The sequence below is a fragment of the Meleagris gallopavo genome, chromosome 20, assembly GCF_000146605.3.
Source record: "Meleagris gallopavo isolate NT-WF06-2002-E0010 breed Aviagen turkey brand Nicholas breeding stock chromosome 20, Turkey_5.1, whole genome shotgun sequence".
In the NCBI taxonomy this organism is placed as follows: domain Eukaryota; kingdom Metazoa; phylum Chordata; class Aves; order Galliformes; family Phasianidae; genus Meleagris; species Meleagris gallopavo.
The window spans coordinates 5,456,830-5,475,906 of record NC_015030.2 but is presented as its reverse complement, the minus strand read 5'-3'; the positions used below and the strand labels follow the sequence as shown (position 1 = coordinate 5,475,906).

At 42.2% G+C, this 19,077-nt stretch overlaps 1 protein-coding gene across 4 annotated transcripts; it reads right to left on the bottom strand.

Moving 5' to 3' along the window:
- Positions 1 to 94: 94 nt before the first annotated feature.
- On the bottom strand, positions 95 to 17,749 carry ACOX1 (acyl-CoA oxidase 1). 4 transcript variants are annotated; one of them, XM_031556324.1, is made up of 14 exons: positions 17,517 to 17,656; positions 13,031 to 13,191; positions 9,942 to 10,102; positions 8,150 to 8,257; positions 7,535 to 7,654; positions 6,864 to 6,979; positions 6,483 to 6,652; positions 6,014 to 6,176; positions 5,082 to 5,272; positions 4,682 to 4,861; positions 3,987 to 4,092; positions 3,757 to 3,900; positions 3,157 to 3,363; positions 95 to 2,105 (listed from the first exon to the last, which is right to left on the bottom strand). In XM_031556324.1, the coding sequence occupies exons 2-14, from the start codon at positions 13,093 to 13,095 to the stop codon at positions 2,055 to 2,057; spliced, it is 1,782 nt and encodes a 593-aa protein (XP_031412184.1). In that variant the 5' UTR covers positions 13,096 to 13,191; positions 17,517 to 17,656; the 3' UTR covers positions 95 to 2,054. The 4 variants fall into 4 exon arrangements, with proteins under 4 accessions (XP_031412184.1, XP_010719683.1, XP_010719682.1 ...); XM_010721381.2 differs by lacking the exon at positions 9,942 to 10,102 and having other exon boundaries at positions 17,517 to 17,749; XM_010721380.2 differs by lacking the exon at positions 13,031 to 13,191 and having other exon boundaries at positions 17,517 to 17,749.
- Positions 17,750 to 19,077: the final 1,328 nt, after the last annotated feature.

The window sequence follows — 19,077 nt, the reverse complement described above, 5'->3', positions numbered from 1 at the left end:
AAAGTTCTTGCTGCCAAGCACTACGAAGTCTCTGTATTGGCAGTGATCAGCTTGCTGGCCTAGCAGCAATAATGACCAAGTAATGCACCACATGCAGTTTTGCTCTCTGACAGTTTTATTCTTTCTGTACTTATGATCAGCATGAGAGGCAAGACAAAATCCAGCGAATTTAAGGTGGGTTCTTGTAGGAATTCCATGGCAGGCAAAGAGAAGCCTTACATTTCCTCATGCCTGAGAGCAGCACGTTCCTCTGCAAAGGTCATCTTTGGAGCACCTCATTCTAATTCATCTCTTATTTTAAAGATGATCCACCGAAGGCAATGGATGAGAGTCAAAAGAAAAAGACTTATTGTCTGAAAACACTCTGTTTTTGTCATTTATTATATCTGTACATAGTTAGCTAGCACTGTTCTCATTAACAAATTTTCAACCTTTCTCTGCTCCTCCATCATCCTTCCCCAGGTCAATCTGCTCACTTGGATAAGCAGAAGACAAAACCACTTGGTGACCTGAACAGCAGCAGTTTCATTCAACCCAAAAGACTCCGCAGCCATAAGGCATCTTTGCTTTCAATGAAATAAAAATAAAAATTAAGCGTTTCTTTCTGTTGAGCTGCTGTGCATGGTGCTAAAGATCCTGACTAATGATTGTTAGTACCACAAAACACTTCTCCGTGAGAAATAATGAAAGATTAGTGACTGAGAGATACCAAAGTTCAGAGAATCAGCTGCCCACGTTGCCTCTGAACTGCAGGTTTATGCCGAAGTTTTGGGTGTTTCTATGGGGTTTTGCCATGTTAAGCTCAGACTCTCTCTCATCTGCAGAGGAGAAAGGTTTTATTGTCACCGAACAGAGTTCTTGATGTTGAAAAGCAGTAATTTTGTTCAGCTGCACTGATTTCATTGGGCACCAGGAGGTTCTGTTAAAACTAAATGATCTGTTAATTCAAACAGCACTGTGCAAGTCGTAAGTCAATATTTAAAAAACAAAGCAAATCAGAGACAGCTTCTTGGAAATGCATGAGTGGGGAAAAAGATCTGGACACTACAGTTGGGATTGTTGTTTTCTTGAAGAATGCCTTTAAAAACCAGAACATCCCGGGACAATCTGAGGATCCCAGGACTCTGGCTAACCAGTTTCTGCTCTCGAATACTGGCTTCATTGCTCCATATCAAATTTGCAGTTTCTATTACTACACGTGTTTCTTTCACATCAATCAGCATAATTAACATTTGTAAAGTGCTTTGAGATAGCATTATGAAAATATTAACAGTTAAAAGGGCAGAACAATCTATTATCAGCACCTATCTGATTATTACTACTTGTTTTGTCCTCAGAGCAGCATCACTGTTCTCTCTTTTTACTTCCTGCTAACAAAGCCTAAGATGACACTGCTGGCACAAAGGGAGCTTCTGCAGGGCAGTGAAAAAAGGATGTACTGGAAAACATGAAGATGTTTTCTAGAAAGAAAACTGAAGCAGAACTCCTGACAAGGATACCCATTACTTCCCAGCTACATTAGGAAAGTAATTTAGGAAAGTAATGCTACAAGCAGAGTTTCTGTGCACAAAACTATGTAGGAGGCTTTAGATAGCATAAACAATTGTGGAACAAGGAGAGTTGGTGCTAATCTTGGGGGGAAAAAAAAGCACCAGGACGTGGATGCTTTTAGGGGTGGGGAAACAACTGCTCATTCCAAGCTATTGCCTGAGGGCTGTTAACTACTCAGTAGTAAAATTCTGCTACTCTTCCAGTTGACTGTAACTTCTCTACCTATCAGCTTCACAAAAGCAACTGTTCATGACTTCATAAAGCTTTTCCAGATTTTAAAAGGTTAATTTTACCATTATAATTGCACTTTAAAAACAGGCATCAATCCCTAGGCACTGTCCCCAAACACTTCCTCCATTTATAAAAGTGAAAAGAAAGGCTATAATTATTCACTGTCCTACAGCTACCAGGATTTGAAAGGTTTGATTCAGGTGCCTGAAGAAAGGACACAAACATCCAGTTTTCAGGGCAAGAAAATTGTGCATTTTAAAAAACAGCAGACTTCACAGTTTGGATTGCATTGGCTTCAGGTGTTTGTGGAAAGACTCGTGAACCTGTAAAGAAGGCAAGAGAGAGGTTACAGCAAGATCAGGCCTGCACTTTGAAACACTTTTTTCAAGATGTGTAAAGCTAATTCTGAATCAGGGGCACTCTGAGGACTTAAGAACAGCCACCTGAGTCCCTTTGGGACTGAGCACTTGGATGCCTGAATGGCAAACGATGAGAATATAAGCTCAAAACAAACATTTCTCCACTACCTTGTTTGAAAGAAAGGAAAAAATGCAAGATATTTTATATCCACACAGACAGTTCCTTAGCATTTCTAATCAAAAGAAAATTGGCAGATATCTCCTAAGCAGACCACAAGGAAGATCCTAAGTCTGTCTGATTTCAGAAGCACAAGAAAATTGAGCATGCTCTGGTGGGATTTAACTGTAATTGCACAGTTTCTGGCAGCTTCTGTTAGAAGACAGCCTTCCAAATCAAATAAAGTCAGTAAAGACCACTATGACAGGATTTACAGTTCTGTTTTGACTGATGGAAGAGGGATACTGACTCTTAACCAGTTTAGTTTCTTTTATTAGCTCAGCTGTAGCTACAGCCTTTGCACCTGACATCTTCCAAGCACTACAAGGGAGCAAATTTCCTTCTACAGTCACTGCTGCTGCCTCAAGGCACTGGAAGATTTGCCAGAGAAGAGGTAGGCTTCCACAATAACTGTCACTAAACAGAATCAAGAGCAAGTGACAACCATCTTTAAATTCAATTACATTATCCAATTGGATCTCTAGGCAGAGTATGATTCCCACATGCAACTGAGGAACTCAAAAGTATCCTACTGGACTGCACGTGAGGTACACGTGGGAGTGTAGCTACAAAGCATGCTGAAAGCAGAGGACCTGAAGCAGGTAACTACTTTTGACCCACTAACACTAATGATTTCAGCACCTCCCACCCTGAGATGAATAACTAGAGCAAAATTAACAACTCTAAATTGAGTTATTTCCTGGACACATGTAACCTAAGAATAAATAATCACAGAATTGTAGGGGTTGGAAAGGACCTCCAGAGATCATTGAGTCCAACCAAATAAGGTTTCCTTACCTCTGTTTTGTTGAGTGGGGATTTCTTTGCCCACTCAAACATGTTCTCATACACATTGCCATCATACCGGCCAAGCACAGATCCAAGATGAACATCATGGAAGTCAAAGGAGTCTACCAATGCTACTGCATTGGGACGAATTACAGCCAGGAGTTCCTTCACACGCTGGTTCACCTGAGTAATTTGGGTGTCTGTCAAAATACCCGCCTTGGAAAAAAAACAAACAGACCAATCGACCAGATTATCACATCAGTATGCAAGTCACAAGAACCTCCCCCCCTTAGAAGGCCTTCCCCCACCCAAAAATGCAAAGGTTCTTCAGATGTAAGATTCCCCCTCACCCAAGTGACAATTTGTCACAGGGTACAAGCATGAGAAGATGCCTAGCACAGTTACCATTTATCATCCAACTCTACTTCTGGTGGAAAACAAGGGAAACCTAATAAGAGCCTTCCATCAGAACTGCATTGCCAGTGACCTTATTGAAGTGAACAATCAAAACGTTAGGCCTAAACATTTGTGCAGCTCTGCATTTGAAGCATCTTTGTGAACAAGAACTCTGGCTCGAGAGACTTAAGAGTACTGGAGAAAGATACTAACCTGCAAAAAATCCCCTGCATTCCTACTGATCCCATACAGCGCGTACAAGAGGCAGAGCTCAGTCAAGACAGCACAGACAGCTGCATTGCTGATTTCAGACAGCTTTGCTGTGAAAAGCTTCACAATTACGTAGTGACAGTGTGCCTACAAGAGACAGGAGGAAGGTGAGTTAGGTTCATGAAGGGGTGGGCAGTCCTATCACACCCCTCTTTATCAAGTACATCACAGACCTCAGATGCTCGCACAAGGTCAACAGAAGTTCTGTTCCAGGCATCCTCTTTGCTCTTTCTGTGATTCAGTTCAGCTTGCAAATTCTTTGCTGCAGCTTCCACAAGCCTATTTTAGGAAAAGAAAAACGGGTTATATACTAACACCACTTTAACAAGATTACATACACCAAATTCAGATGAATTTAAACTAACATATAAGAACTCAGAGATGATGCTTGAAACCAGAATACATAGCCTGGAGCAAGCAGTAGTTCTACAACACCTACCATCAGTGCAGTCACAACACAGCTAAGTAGGGAGAAAAAGACACTTAACAACAAAATGCTGGTGCTTGAATACCTATTCATATGTAGGTAATCTGTTCTACTCTCACACTTCCTTCACAGCACGTTTTAGTATCAGGATTGTTTCTTTCCAGATAGATCACTGAGCAGTTTAAACAACGTTGGTATTTGTATGCTTGAATATAGTTTATATTTAAATGAGAAAGATATTTCAGAGTAACCAGGCTGCACGTAGCCTCTTGTAACCTCGGAGCACTTAACTCTGTCCCAGCCTGGTAAAGTGACACACAAAGCAAAGCTTTACAAACCCTACCTTGAGGATCTCACATTAACAAGGCAGCACAATACCACCATCTGCCAACACACCCAACTTCGTTAGGGCCCTGCTCAGTCTAACAGGCATGAACTCACCGGGCTGCACGTGCTTTGTAGGCCTCCACCAAGCTGACTGGATCATTAATGCGCACAGCTTCAGTCCTACCAGCTACGTGCTGTGGCTGAATGCGTTGCCTGGAGAGATCATTAAGGTAGGAGACCATGCCAGTAACTCGCTGACCAGAACTAACCTGGTTGTAACTTTTGACAAGGAATCTGAAAAATAAAGAGAACAAAAAGCAACCCTTAGTTGTCTGATTAGAGAGAAGTCATTTTACCTGAGGTCGATCTAGCAAAGAACAGTTGCAGGTATATGCATTTATCAAAAATAGAGTCCTGGTCCATAGTAATACAGAACGTTCCTTTTTTTCCACCACTTCAGCTGCAAATATCCTAATGCCAAGGCCAGAAAGTCACAGCACAGAAGCTACCATACCTAGCTGTCTGCAGCATCATGACTGTGTTTTCTCCTTCATAGGTGCAGGATGGGGTGAACGTGACATAGATGTCAGGAATGCCACTGCAACGAGAGTAGCCATGCCCACCACATGCCATTCGACATTCCTCAATACCAGCATTGGCAGTCCACGAAGTGAATGCCTTCAACCCTGCTGTCAGGGCATGGAGCTGATGGACAAAAGCAAAGCAAGTTAGTTATTTTAATATTCTATTCTTACCTTACACACGTACCTACTAAGCACTGCAGCTCCCAGAAAAGAAAAAATACCACCCCACAAGGTCTTGCTTTGTTTGTAAGGATTCTTTCCTGGGCTGAAGTACTTATATGAAAGCCTCCACACATGTAAAGACTTCTGAGCATCCCATCCTTTCTACATCACGTACAGAGACAGAAAACTGTTTTCAATTGCCTTTTGTCACATCACCTTCTTGAACAGAATCCCTAGCTGAAAACTAACATTTTACAACACCAATCCCTCAATGCATTTGATAACACTTCAGTTCTACTCTGCTCACTTAGAAGAACAATCAAGCTACAGCACAGAGCTAAGCCCAGTCTCAACTTCACTTTCAAGTGATAAGCTGTCACTCCTGGAAAGTGAATTTTTATATAAGATATTTATACAATATATTTTATATATTTATATATTTTATACACACACACACACACACACTTGCCTTCTGCCTTCTTTGCATCAATCTATTTTTTTGTTAAGCACTGCTAAATGAATAGTGCAAACAAGACAGTGTAAATCACCTGCACATACTAGGTTTGTGTTCACTGAATCTAAATGACAAGACATCTCAAGAGTGAAAATGAAAAAGGCTTGATGCCTTTCCTCCCAGTGCTGTAAGCAATTCTCAGATAAAATCAGAAACCCCTCCAGTACCCAAAGCATATTACAGTACCTCTGGCAGCTCACTCAGATCTCCATCATGGATGTCCCCACTAATGCGATGATACGTGTCTTTTATGTAGGCTCCCACAAAATGAAAAGCATATGCTGTTGCCAGAAGTGGAAACAGTTTGTACTGTTGGGTCTGATAATCCAAAATCTGGGGTTCTGGTGCCCTGGAGCAAAAGATTGATGAGTTAGCATGCCAGCGACTGGCAAATTGCTCATAACTCCTATTCAACTCCATTTCAACAGAAGAAGCTGCATCTATCTCACATCAGAGTATCCTAGACTGTGCAACAAAAGCCTCTGGCAGGGCAAGGGAAGAGTCAAGTACAGAAGATTACTCACCCTGCAATGTAAAACTGTTTGAAAACTATCAAATGCCAAAGCAAACAATGTCAACATCAGTCCCTTTCCCCTCCGGTATTCAGGAATTTTCTGTCAGCATTCAAGCTGCTCTTTTATTCCACTGCACTTACCCAGGCTTTAGCTCAGACTGGTGCCTGACTGCACTGTAGCGGATGGCAATGGTGCAAGCCCGGGACAGGGAGCGAGCTGAATCTCCTACAATCAGAGACCGGATGAACACCATGGTCCCATAGGTTAGCTTGTCACTGACTGGTTTCACATAGGTGCCATCTGGTTCAACCTACAAAAAAAAGAAACACAAACCACTGTTGATTTTTAAAGCTTCCTCCCTTTTACAATTCCTATCTCAAGCTCTAAGCTCAAAAAGTACTTGCAAGCAACCCACCTAAACAAGGAGTTGATAGCATGCAGTGTTTAAGGCACTATAAAGCTACACAACAGCATTTGAAGTCTTGTTTCTTAATGACATTTGCTGAAATTCACTGCTTTACCTGAGCATATTTCATCAGCATGTTTTCCCGAGGAATCCTGAAGTTGTCCATTTTCAAGTAGCCATTATCCATTTCATCATAACCAAATTTGGGCCCAATGTCACCCACTGTGATCCCTGCCACAGACAAAGCCATTTGCATTACAAAAGAGGAACACTACACAGGAGGTTTAAGACACCTTCAAGAAAGGCAGCGTTAAGTTTTCTAGAAAGCCCTGATGCTGCAAGGATTAACAGCTAAGTAGGCCCTTAATGGGCAAAAAAAAAAAAGACATCAAAACGAAGAGCATTCACTGTTTTTATGCATTCCTACTATATAGTGACTGAGGTAGTTATCTCTACAAATAATCCATCTCAATTCTAACTAATGTTGCCCTTTTCATTAAGTAGAAGCGTGTGCTGCCTCACAGAATCCCTACCTGGCAAACACGGGGACAGAATCAAATTCCAGACTAACTCTCACATTGAAAACATGACATGCAAGTTAGCAGCAGCTCAGTCACAAGTAAGACTCCTGAAGTTTCAAGTCCTGTGGTCTACGACCTACCACCCACTAAAATCAACTAGTGAAATAAGCTGTTCATTAACAAGACACATGCAGCTGTATGTAGCCAAAGAGAAACAGAAATGAAGTTGTCCCATGAGCACCGAATCCTTAAGGTCATTTGTTACCTGGCAAAGGTTCGTGGGTGCCCAGCTGCCGTATAGGAACAATGAAGGCATGCAGTCCCTTGCATTGGCCCTGAGTGTAGAGCTGAGCCAGAACAATGGCGTGGTTCGAGGTCTTTCCAACTACAGAAGGAGCGGGAGTCAAAAAGGGAACACACAAAAGTCTTATTTCCTTTAAAGCAGGATGCAAAATTAACATTTTTCATGTTATAAGAATAGATTAGTAACACTGATTAACATCTAGATTCTACAGCTAGACAAACAAGGCCTCCTATGTCAGTGGAAGCTGCAAATTATTATTCTTTAGGCTATGCAACACCGAGCCCGTGGCATAGCTGGCAGTAAAGCCAAGGGAAGTTCAAACTACAGACTGCCTCAAATGCTTCAATAAAGATTTAATACTGCAGAGAAAAATGCACCAAATCTACACAGAGTGAATGATTCAGAGCAATAATCCAGAGCACAAAGAAGTTTATGTATGCCCTGGTAAATCTGTTACTAAGTGCAAAGGGCAACTCCTTGGACCAAGCTTCAGCCATCATTCAGGTGATATGATACATTTGTCATCACCTCCCTAAGTTTTTCACATATCCTTAAGATTCATACAGATACACTTACGTCCACCCGGCCACCACTTAATGGAGGTCACAGTGGGGCTGTTGAGGATGAATTCCTGGGTAGCAGGGTCATAAGTAGCTGTAGTTTCTAGACCCCGAAGGTGAGTTCCTGAAAACGAGCAAACACATTATTTTGGCAGAAAGTCAGCCAGAAAACTAATAATAACTGAAGTGAACAATGGAAAGTTGAACTCCAGTAGCAATGGACAAGTTTTAACTTTACTTTTAGGCTTTCTAAAGGATTAAATATTAAGTAATTGAAGAATAAATGAGATTCAGATCATATTCTGGGATCTGAAGCCAATTCTCTGGAAACATATTATTGTTTCAGTTGTCTAAAATTGGTTTCCAAGCACCTCCAATCTGACACCTTCTTCCTATTACACACCAGAAGTTCTTTGTCAGCAAGGTCCGCATCACTTCAATGGCTTTCACAAACTGCAGGCTGATTAAGTGCAAAATGAACAAACACACTTCTGAGCCACAAAGATGAAATAAACTGCACCCATCATCTCAGGCCTACATCCTCCCCTCCTGATGGAGCAATCTGTCATTCAGAGCTCCAAGGTAACAAGTAAGAGCATGCATTTGCTACTGATGCAGTTAGATAAGCAGACTGCAAAATACCTCAACAACTCCATGTTCAGACTGTCTTCTGCCTTCAACCCTTTACTCCACAATTCACACAAACCTGCCTCAGCAATGGCAGTCTCTGCATCAGTGAAAAGTCACTGTGACTACATTTTAAACTGGACAAGCTGCAAAACTCATGACAGTCTGGACTGACAAAGCACAACAGAGCCAGCAACTTTACACCGGAGTTTCAAGAAGGAAAAAAAAGGACATCACCTTGATGCACCCACATGTTTCCAAAGCACAGAGCTTAATGGTAGACTTCCACGGGCAGCTTAACACTTACTCTGCTGGTAAAGAGTCTTCAAACCTCACTAGATGCAAGAAATTCTTCACAGATTTGCAGCTGTGTCATGCTTCGTATAGCCTCTACACTGCCCTTCAGCACAAAGGTGAACCCTGCTCATTTTTAGAGAGCAATTCTTATCTGCAACTTTCAGGTGTCAAACTTAGTTTCCCAAGGTGTAAAACTTGGATTAAAAGTATTGCAATCACAATACTGCTGGAGTTGTCACAGTCCATTTCAAAGCTTGAAAGCAAACAGATAGCAATAAAGGACAAAACCTACTTAATACAGACACATAAAAAATTTTTGTGGTCCAGTTAAAAAAAAAAACCAAACACATTAAGAGTGAGCTAAAAAACTGGGGACCCCACAAAACATGAGCATTGAAACCAAGTCATCCACACGTTCTCTGATCCAAGGTCAGTCCCAAGGTGACAAACAGCTCTTACTCTTTTGGCATCTTGTTCAGTGTCTGAAAGCTTTGTTCCTTTGGTCTTCACACTGACTGTTAATTAGGGCAAAGCAGAAATCACGCTGGAAAGAATGGGAAGCATAGAAACGCACAGATGTCATCAAACTGACATCACCACAGTCACACCATAGCACAAGGTGTTCTATTGGTTTGAATGGCACAAGAGGAGCACTCAGTATGCTTTTACTTACAACTACAAGCTCTCCAATCACAGGGGATAAAAGGTCAAGCAGAGTGCGGTATTACGGACTACTAAAAACTCACAGGCAGCCCACGTCTCCTTGTAAGCCACAACCACACGTGTACAGAGCATGGGATAAACACACACTATTCTTCCCAGGCAGGGGAATCCTTTGTATACAAAGCCATTCTTAAAAATAGCACGTATTGAATGTACTGTACCATGGCCCATCTCAGTCTGGGCATAAGTGCCAATGATCTCCAGGTTCCAGGCAGGCATGAAGAAGCGATCCTGCTGCTCTGGGGTTGCCTGGGTGAGAAGGGTGGGGAGGAACATGCCCAGATGAAGATCCAGAGGCTCAGGCCGTCCACGATGAACAAAGCTGTGAAAAGGTGCCATGGGATGGAGCGTGAAGGCAGTGTTATGGGAGGGAAGCAAGCAAGAAGATTCATGGTGGAGATTGAGGAAAAGACAAAAAGAAAAAAACAGTGTAAATCAGAATTCAGCAAGTGTATTTTAGAAAGCCAGAGCACTGTCCTTTCCTCAGATCTGAGCAATACAAAGCATGCTTACTTTGAAATAAGCATGATGCAGTTCATTTCTTTCTATACTTACATCAAATGCATTTGTAGCACGCACATAATTTCATGCTCAGTACAATTGAGAAGACTATTAATCCAAACCAAAAAAGGAAGACCAGACCCTCAGCACGGCTTGGAAAGCAGAGCACACTCAGTTAAAAACTGGGCTGAGTCAGAACGTCAGTTTGTTGAAGATGTGGTTGGGCTGGATGCAATAAATCTCTATCTGAATGAGCAAAGTCCACAGTTTTTTCATTATTTGAGGGCACAAAGCATCCAAAGTCCCAGCTCATCTAGTCCAATTAGCCAGGTTTTTACTGGGACATTCCTTAAAAAAGAAGCCTTAAGAGTCTGTACTAAGTCCTTTTAGTAGGGATTAGATACACACAGTATATACTGTGTTAACCTCCTAAAATCCCAGCTACCATCTCCTCAATTCTTGCTGTTTTTAACAGCTCCCTTAAAAAGACAGTGCTCTGTGTGTGCAAGTCAAAGTTGTAAACATAATTTGGCAAGAAAGCCAACATTTTTTGACTTGGAAATCAAAAGTTCAACATCTCTCCATGTAAACACGAGCTCCTAGAATTACTCTTCCTCAAAGTTCCATCAGACATCACTGTTAGGTGGTTACATGGTCCATTCTGTCTTTGGATATAAAAAAAAAATAAAAATATAAGAACTTCATGGAATCTTTTAAGTATTATTTGCTTTGAGTACTTGGAGCACTCTTCCTTCTCGTCTCCTCCAATCCACAACAAACCATTTGCCTGGAGATTATTTCATTTACATGGAAAGCCTCTCAAAATCCAACTGTTTTCAAAATTATTTTCTAACTTACAAATATAAAGGAAATAAACTAAATAGCATTAGTCCCTAACGTGCAAGGCTGACAATACTGCATGCTAGAGAATGTAAATCATTAAAACAGTTGGGCTGCAGATTCAGGATCTTGTGTACTTGTGTACTTGTGCCACCTCTAAACACACACGAACACCAAGTTGTTACGTCCTTAGAGCTTTTGAACGACCGTAGTTGAGTTTATCTGTAGGTATCTGAAAATATCAAACATAATAAGCTCAGCAGCAATGTTTTCTACCCTTTTTGGCTGAACAGTGATCAAGCTCAGCTGAGGACTAGTGGTCATTTTAATCTGGAATCCCAGATTTTAAGTGAGTGCAGTGCTGGTGAGAGCAGCTGACAGTCAAAGACTGAAAAACACCCTTCCTTACTAACAGTAGATACAAGCCAGGTAAAAGCAGTACAGTACTTCAGTCACTCCTTTTTGTCTCCCTTTCAGCTCTGTGCTTTGTGTTTCGGTTTTACTTCGTTTCAAATAATTATTCACTGTGAAATAAGTTAAAACCAACACAGGCTACCAAGAAGGTACACACTAGGTTCAAACTACCCATCCAGGCTGGGGTTTGATTCGGTAACCCAGAGGTTTGTCTCCCCACCACCAGTTCCTAAACATCAAGTTTAATTTAAGTAGAGCTTAGTGGCAATTATTGCAGAAGCTTTGCTGATGAAAACAGATCTTCAGCATTCACAGCAGGAATGCCAAACAGTTGTATTTTCGTTATTCAGTATGGAAGGTGTTCACCATACCATCACCAGGTTAGTTCAATTAAGTGTCAAAATAGAAATTTTACCACCAAATGTGAGAACTGCAAGCAAGTCAAACCATCACCAGGCAAGAGAGTGCAATGATCTAATGTGAAACAGCAAGTAAATCCAATCACTTCAGCATAGGTGTGTGTCTGAATTAAAGCAGTTGTGTGAAAAAGCAAATCAAGGTAGGGAGCTTTTTTTTGTTGGTCATCCTTTTGACTCAGCTTCCCGTGCTGAGTTAGGCTTCATACTTCTCTCTGGAGCAGAAGAGTGGAAAGGATTTTCTCCATTGCATCTTCTATGAAGATTTCCACTAACATCAGCGGCTGTAATCCAACAAACAGATCATCCAGCTCCAGCAGTTGTCCAGACTTGTATATATCATGCTTTCCAGGTCCAGATGCCAGCATAAGAACCAACACTGGTTTGTTAAACTATTCTTGTTGGCATTTCATGCCCATAATTCCATGTTCTGGCCTAATTCCACGTTCTTATCCATTGAGCACTCTTTCATTTGAAGAAGTGAAGGCAGTCTTGCTCAATGGTAGGAATAAGATGTTGTTATTCTTTGGAACCAAAAATCTTTCCATGAAGCTATACAGCTGTAATAGAGTAGCATCTGGAAGAAGAGTACTTGGGACAAAGCATACCTCACTTTTAAAGATACAAAATGCAATCCTCATCACGTTACACTGCACCTGAAGGTCTCTGTCTGACTTGTTGATGCAGGCTGAGCATGCACAAAGAACTCTGCAGTGTATCTGCCTTGAACTTGGGCAAAAAAACAACCAAACAACAGCACAGTACTGTTGCCTGATATGTTCCAACTAGTTCAACCGAAATGCAGTCTCCCAGGATTTTGCACAACCTCCTCACGTTAGAACAAAGGCAAACAGCTATGAAGTAAGTGATCAGCTAAGAGGTGCTTTCTGGAAAAGACCAAAACGAATCCTGTGATTGTTATGATGAGAAATGAAACAGCTGTCCTGCTGTCAGGCAGAAAACAATGGTTAACCAAACTATTTCACCTTCCCCCTTTTAGATTTACCTAGGGAGCATCATAAATTTACAAACTGGAGTTACCAAAAAGAGGTTACCCACTGATCCCTGAAGGAACTAACCATGTCCCATTTCGGTTTGGGCGTAGGTGCCAATTATCTTGACTCCACGGACCAGAGGCAGCCATTTCTTCTTCTGAGCATCAGTCGTTTGGGTCTCTATGGTTTTATGAAACATGCTGAAGTGCAGACCGAAAGGTTCAATGAAATTGCCCAAGCATGTTCTACAGGAGAGAAATAGAGGGATCTGGATCTCAGTCTCACCAAAAACTCGATCCTGAATGGCTTTTCTCCAGCTGCAGCATCAGACAGATTATGTTTGCTATTCCCACTTTTCCTTATTCCACAACCAGCCTCCAAATATGGAGGCACTGGAAGCAATGCTAATGGGAAACAAATGTTTATTTCAGGCATTTTATTCACCTTGTGATTCCTGCTGTTGTTGTGTAATTAAATAGTATTATTCCACAAAGATGCATTGGGAACTTAAAATCCAGACAGGAAAACCAAATTTTCTCCCCCATCCCTCAGATTTGGTGGTAATCAACCCCACGACTGCCAGTGGTCTCAAATTAGGTCATTACTTGTATTTCAACACATAGAAGCATTTTGTACTGAAAAGGAAAAAGGCTTCTTAGGTTACCAAGTGCTTTTCTGAAGAGTTCTGTATTATCTCTATCTGCCTCTATCAGCTGTGAGATCATGACCTCACCTTCAATTAGAATTACTGCTACAAGCTAATGCTGGAAGGAATGCAAGGGAAATCAGTTTTAGATATGCTTCATCAAAACAAATCATGTTATGATTTGTAGCCACAATGGCAGGCAAGTTACGTTTCCAAATAAAACAAACTCCATGACAAAACTGCTATAAGTTTTCTTTGTGTAAAAGCTAGATAGTAAGTGACAGCACTTTCCCTTCACCATTCTGCAGAGCCTGAGTAGTCTCTTCCATCTTCCACTGACTGTAAATGAATGCTTACTCCATCCAGACTCAAAGATGGGAGAAAAATGTGTGCTCTCCATGGCTACCTATACATATACATAAGACCTCTTCAACCTGTTTAAGATTCCTCTGAGGGAAATGCATCCTTCCATTGCTGGGTATCAACACCTGCCCAGGAAGCACACGTAACAGTTTGTTGCCATCAGATCTGCACTGAGCAGCAGATACCACCTATATATCAAATTACAGCAACATTTGTGGCTGGTGTTTTACAACATGCCTGGAACGATTGCCTGGGAGTAGAGAATAAATGATTGACAATTCAAGAATCCCTACGAAAACTGTACAGATTAGCCTTAAGGTGAGAAAGGAAGACAAAGCTTTACCAGCACCACTGAGCTGCATGTTCAACATGCACAGTTTTAAAGGGATGATACCAAATGAACTAGGAGCAAAACCAGTGCCATCAAGTAATCTATCACTGCTATTAATGTACTGACTGTGCTCTCAGGTGGTGTGAATGCAAGCACAGCATCCAGAGTTCTTGGGATCATTGCAGATGCTTTTCCTACCAGAAAATATTCTGCTGCCTACAGCAGGAGCACCTATTTACAAAGCAGAAGTTACCATGTTGATCAAGGGCTTACTTACATATGCTACAAGAATGAGAAAGAATAATTCTCAGCACTGTTGTAGTTTCCTCAGTGAGTTTTTCCTTCTGCTGCAGGATCTGTGTAGCAATAGCAGCACTGTTCCTCACTGCCTACAGTGCACTTATCAGTTGTCCATTCTTTAGGCCCCAAAGGACAAGAGGGAGAAAACGTGCTGACTTTGAAATACACTGCCTTAGAGTAGCCTTGGAAAGAGTTCTTTGCATGTTTTCAGAAGCCATTGACAGAACTTGTGCAAAGGTGCAGCATGTGCTGTGTGGTCACAAAAATCAGGTCAGACAAAGCTTCTTTAAAGGCAGTGCTCCAGAAAAATCTTCTTAGAATTGACAGCAGCAACTTCCATTGCTTATCAGTACATTTAATCACAATTGCCAGATGCCTTGTGTTTATCTAACACCTTCTCAGACTGAAGAAAAAGAATGGTGTTTTCCAAGCTGATTCCTAATAACATGCTGGTGTTGGGAAGTCATACTGTTTCTTTGACCAAACCTGCAGAACTTTAACAGCTTATGTCAGCAAAGCTGAAAGCAGAACTCAAAGCTAACTCATTTACAGCAGAGACTTTTCACTTTGCTACTCTAGACTGATCAGCTAGGATTTGATTAATGTGCCTTTAATGGTCAAAATGACAAGAGAGAATCCTGTTTTCTGTGAGGCACAGGACAAACTGAAGAGGTACTGGCTGCAAAAGGAGGACAAACAGATTCTCTTTAGTTTGAATTTTTTTTTACTGCTTCCTCTCTCTTTCTACATTCCCATTTAGCACTCACCACTGTCCCTACAGCTTGTTCTCTGGAGACTGAATTGTGCAACTACTCAGTCACTCAGCTACATCAATACTGAACGTGGATAGCTACATCTAACACAAGCAATTTGAGTGGTGAGCAAAGGTCTCCTTGCTGGTCTGAAGTCAGATTTGCTACATCAGTGAGTCAGTAAGCAGACTGCAGTTCCAAACCCACTTACAAGAGGATGTGTAGTAACACCCTACTTTGGCAACGTAGGTCTTTCCAAATTTCACAGCAACAAATGCCACCCACACAGTAAAAGGCACTCGGATTTGACAGATTAGTCTGATGGAGAATCCACCTACAAACAGACTACAATATAAACCAAGACTGTTTTCCTGTGACTCCAGAGCTAAAATAACAATTCCAGACACTGAGGTACAGAATAGGATCATTTACTTTAGAGCAATGCCTGCAAGCAAAGCTTTCTAGCTTTCGTATTTCTTCAGGTAACTCTCGAGGAAGAGTTTGGAAGGACCTCCTCAGTGGGCAAGGAGCAGGGGCTGGCCTGTCTGACCCACACTGACTGGGCTACAGAGCTAACCACTGAAGTTACTTACACTTTGCTGCAGTTAGACCGTAAAAGAAACCTCAGTTAATCCAAAATTCCCCAAAATGCTCACTAACAATCACTGCCTATACAAGTAAATCTGTCCCTGCCATCTTTGGGGATGATGACAAGGTGAGAGAGATTACTGTAAAACTTCCTGAACTTCCATATGTAGGAATCTGATTGCCAATCACAATAAATTCAACTTGACAGCTGAATCAAGGGCTTCCATCTGTTTCATAAACTTCATTAAAGGCGTGTTGTGACACCAGAACCATTCTGTTTTCCTGTTTAAATAAATCCAAACCATTTCTCCACATCAGCTTTTAAGAAAGTCACTGACATCTGTTATTTGGCTGCTTCAGAGGCACCTTGTTTTCACAAAATGCTGTCAGCAACGTGCTAATGCTACACATCTTTTAGAAAAGACCGTATTTATCCTGTAAGCTTCATAGAAATTATCAGCTGGTACACAGCATATAATAACCTAAAATTTCTCCATAAAAATAAACCCTACTGCCTCCCATAGGAAAACTCCTGTCTACTAGAAAATTAATCATTAACTTTCGCCATCTGTAATTTAATACAATCACTGAAGTTCCTTGCTATCATTTTCAACTGATACCAGTTTTCAAAAGAATGCTTACAAGGTTCTCCACAAAACCTTTCACGACTGAGGTCAGCGTAGATTAAAAGTTTTGAAACTAAAACCACAGCAGACGAGGGGTTCTCAATTAACCAGTCCCAATATTCACGTCCTGAGGCCAACAACAGCTTTTCTACAAATCCACTCAACAGGGCCTGTGATCCTACCGGTGTGTTACTTAATGTACACTGGCTATGAAATCTGCCAGGGGATACATCCTCAGTCTTGTGTGTTATGTATACTCTTACATGGAGTTCTAGAGCTGCGCAATCTCTCTGTTAAGCAGTTCATTTGATTATAACAGAAAAAGCTTAATTGAGTTAAGGGCAGAACCATGTCAAAGTCAGGAACCAAGTTCCCTGCAAGCTGGAAGCAATGAAACTCAGATGTAAAGACAGTTTTCTTTTTAATCAACTTTACCCAAGGCTAATATCATCAGACAAAGAGAAGTCAGATACAATAAATAGCCTCTAGGTCAAAGGGAACCACTACAGCACCAGGGGCTTGAAGAGAGGCAGGACAGAGTAGGCACAATCAACAAGAACTTGCAAGCTGTCTTGGAATACTTTCAAGTATGTCTGTAATGCAACACTATTAGGTCTAAGTGCAAAGTGAAGTAAACAGCTTTAACACATTTCCTCAGAAGCTCCAGCCCCACCAGATCCATTCAAGGTTGAAATATTTCAGTGTATTATTTACACCTTTTGGCAATTCAGCCTGCAAGCCCCATTTTGGATCTTCTGTAATAAAATGAAAAATTTTTAGTAAGGTATCTCTAGCCAAAAGTCTAGGAAAAGACAGTATTCTGATCAACGGGTATTCATCTGAAATCAATAGGTTAGAATTCAACAGGCTTCAGTGCAGGTCTTTTTTTCCATATAGAAAACTAAGGTGCAGCCCTAATATATGGAATTTTATCACACTCAAAGCACATCCTACAGCTAAGTACCTTTTAAACCAGTAGATTTCTTCCGGGTCTGCAATTCCATACTCTCTTAACTTCATCACCATCAGAGAGCTCTTCCTGATGGCTTGCTCATAGCGTTGGCTGCGGGAGAGGAAGTTCAAATCTTCGTGCTGGAAGTCGGGGTCATTAATCACTAAGGCCTCTGGGGACAGACAGAGGAAAACAAACTCAGTTATTACAGCCCTCGATAAACTGCACATGAAATGGTTCAGCTTTTCGCTTGTTGTGCCTCAGGCTGCAGATACCAAAATACTTAAAACCCTGAATTAAAAAGGTAATGAAATCAGAAAGGAGTCACAAAGCTCTCACAGCATTTTGGGCAGCAGGACACAGAGTATGGTCTCCCCATAAGCCAAATTTTACACTGGGCACATTCTGGACATGACAGGAGATTCATTCAGTGATGTAAGACCAGCAGGCCACCCTCCCACGGCCCTGTCACTGCAAAATCAGACTGCCTCACGCACATCCGATCGCCACGGGCTCTTCGAAGGAAGGCACTCCTCTTGTTCCCCCTGTGCCAACTGGGAACGGAGGCTCCCTGAGGCTACAGATTTTTGCCATCCCCTTTGGCACAGAAGTTGTGCAACGGCAGCCTGTGACAGTCACAGAATCACAGAAACACCAAGGTTGGAAAAGACCTACAAGATCACCCACTCCAACCATCCACCTGTCACCAGTAGTGCTCACCTAAACCATGTCCCTCAACACAAAACCCAAACGTTCCTTGAACACCTCCATGGTCGGTGACTCCACCACCTCCCTGGGCAACCCATTCCAGTGCCTGACCACTCCTTCAGAAAAGTACTATTTCCTAACGCCCAGCCTAAATCTCCCCTGGTGCAGCTTGAAGCCATTCCCTCTAGTTCTTGTCCCACTCTGGCAGGGACACAGAAGGAAATGGGAGCATTTCAGAGGTGCCATATACCATGATTATGAGGGGAGAGGAGCAGGTTACAGCGTGCTGTTGGGTAACAGCTCTAGGGTGACCTCATTGTGGCCTTCCAGTACTTGAAAGGAGCATATAAACAGAAGGGGAATGGCTGTTTACATGGACTTATAGCGACAGGACAAAGGGGAATGGTTTTAAGCAGAGACAGGGGAGGTTTAGGTCAGATATTAGAAGGAAGTTTTTCACACAGACAGTGGTGATGCACTGGAACAGGTTGCTCAAGGAGGCTGAATCCCTGCAGGCATTCAAGGCCAGGATGGATGTGGCTCTGGGCAGCCCGGTCTGCTGCTTTGCGACCTGCACATAGCAGGAGGTTGGAGCTGGATAAGCGTCGCGGTCCTTTGCAACCCGGGCCATTCTGTGATTCTGTGAGCAGTGCAAGACGAGAGCCAACACAGCCGTGGGAAGCCACCTCCCACCCGGTGAGAAGGGGAATTCATGGTGCAGCAGGCCCCGTCCCAGGCTCACCCCAGTCCCGCGCAGGGCTCCCCGCCCCCACGGACACGCTGGGCCTGCGAACCCTCCAGGCATCCCGAGCCGCTCCTACGAGCCCCTCTCTCCCCTCCCCCTCCTCACAGAGCCGGCCCGGAC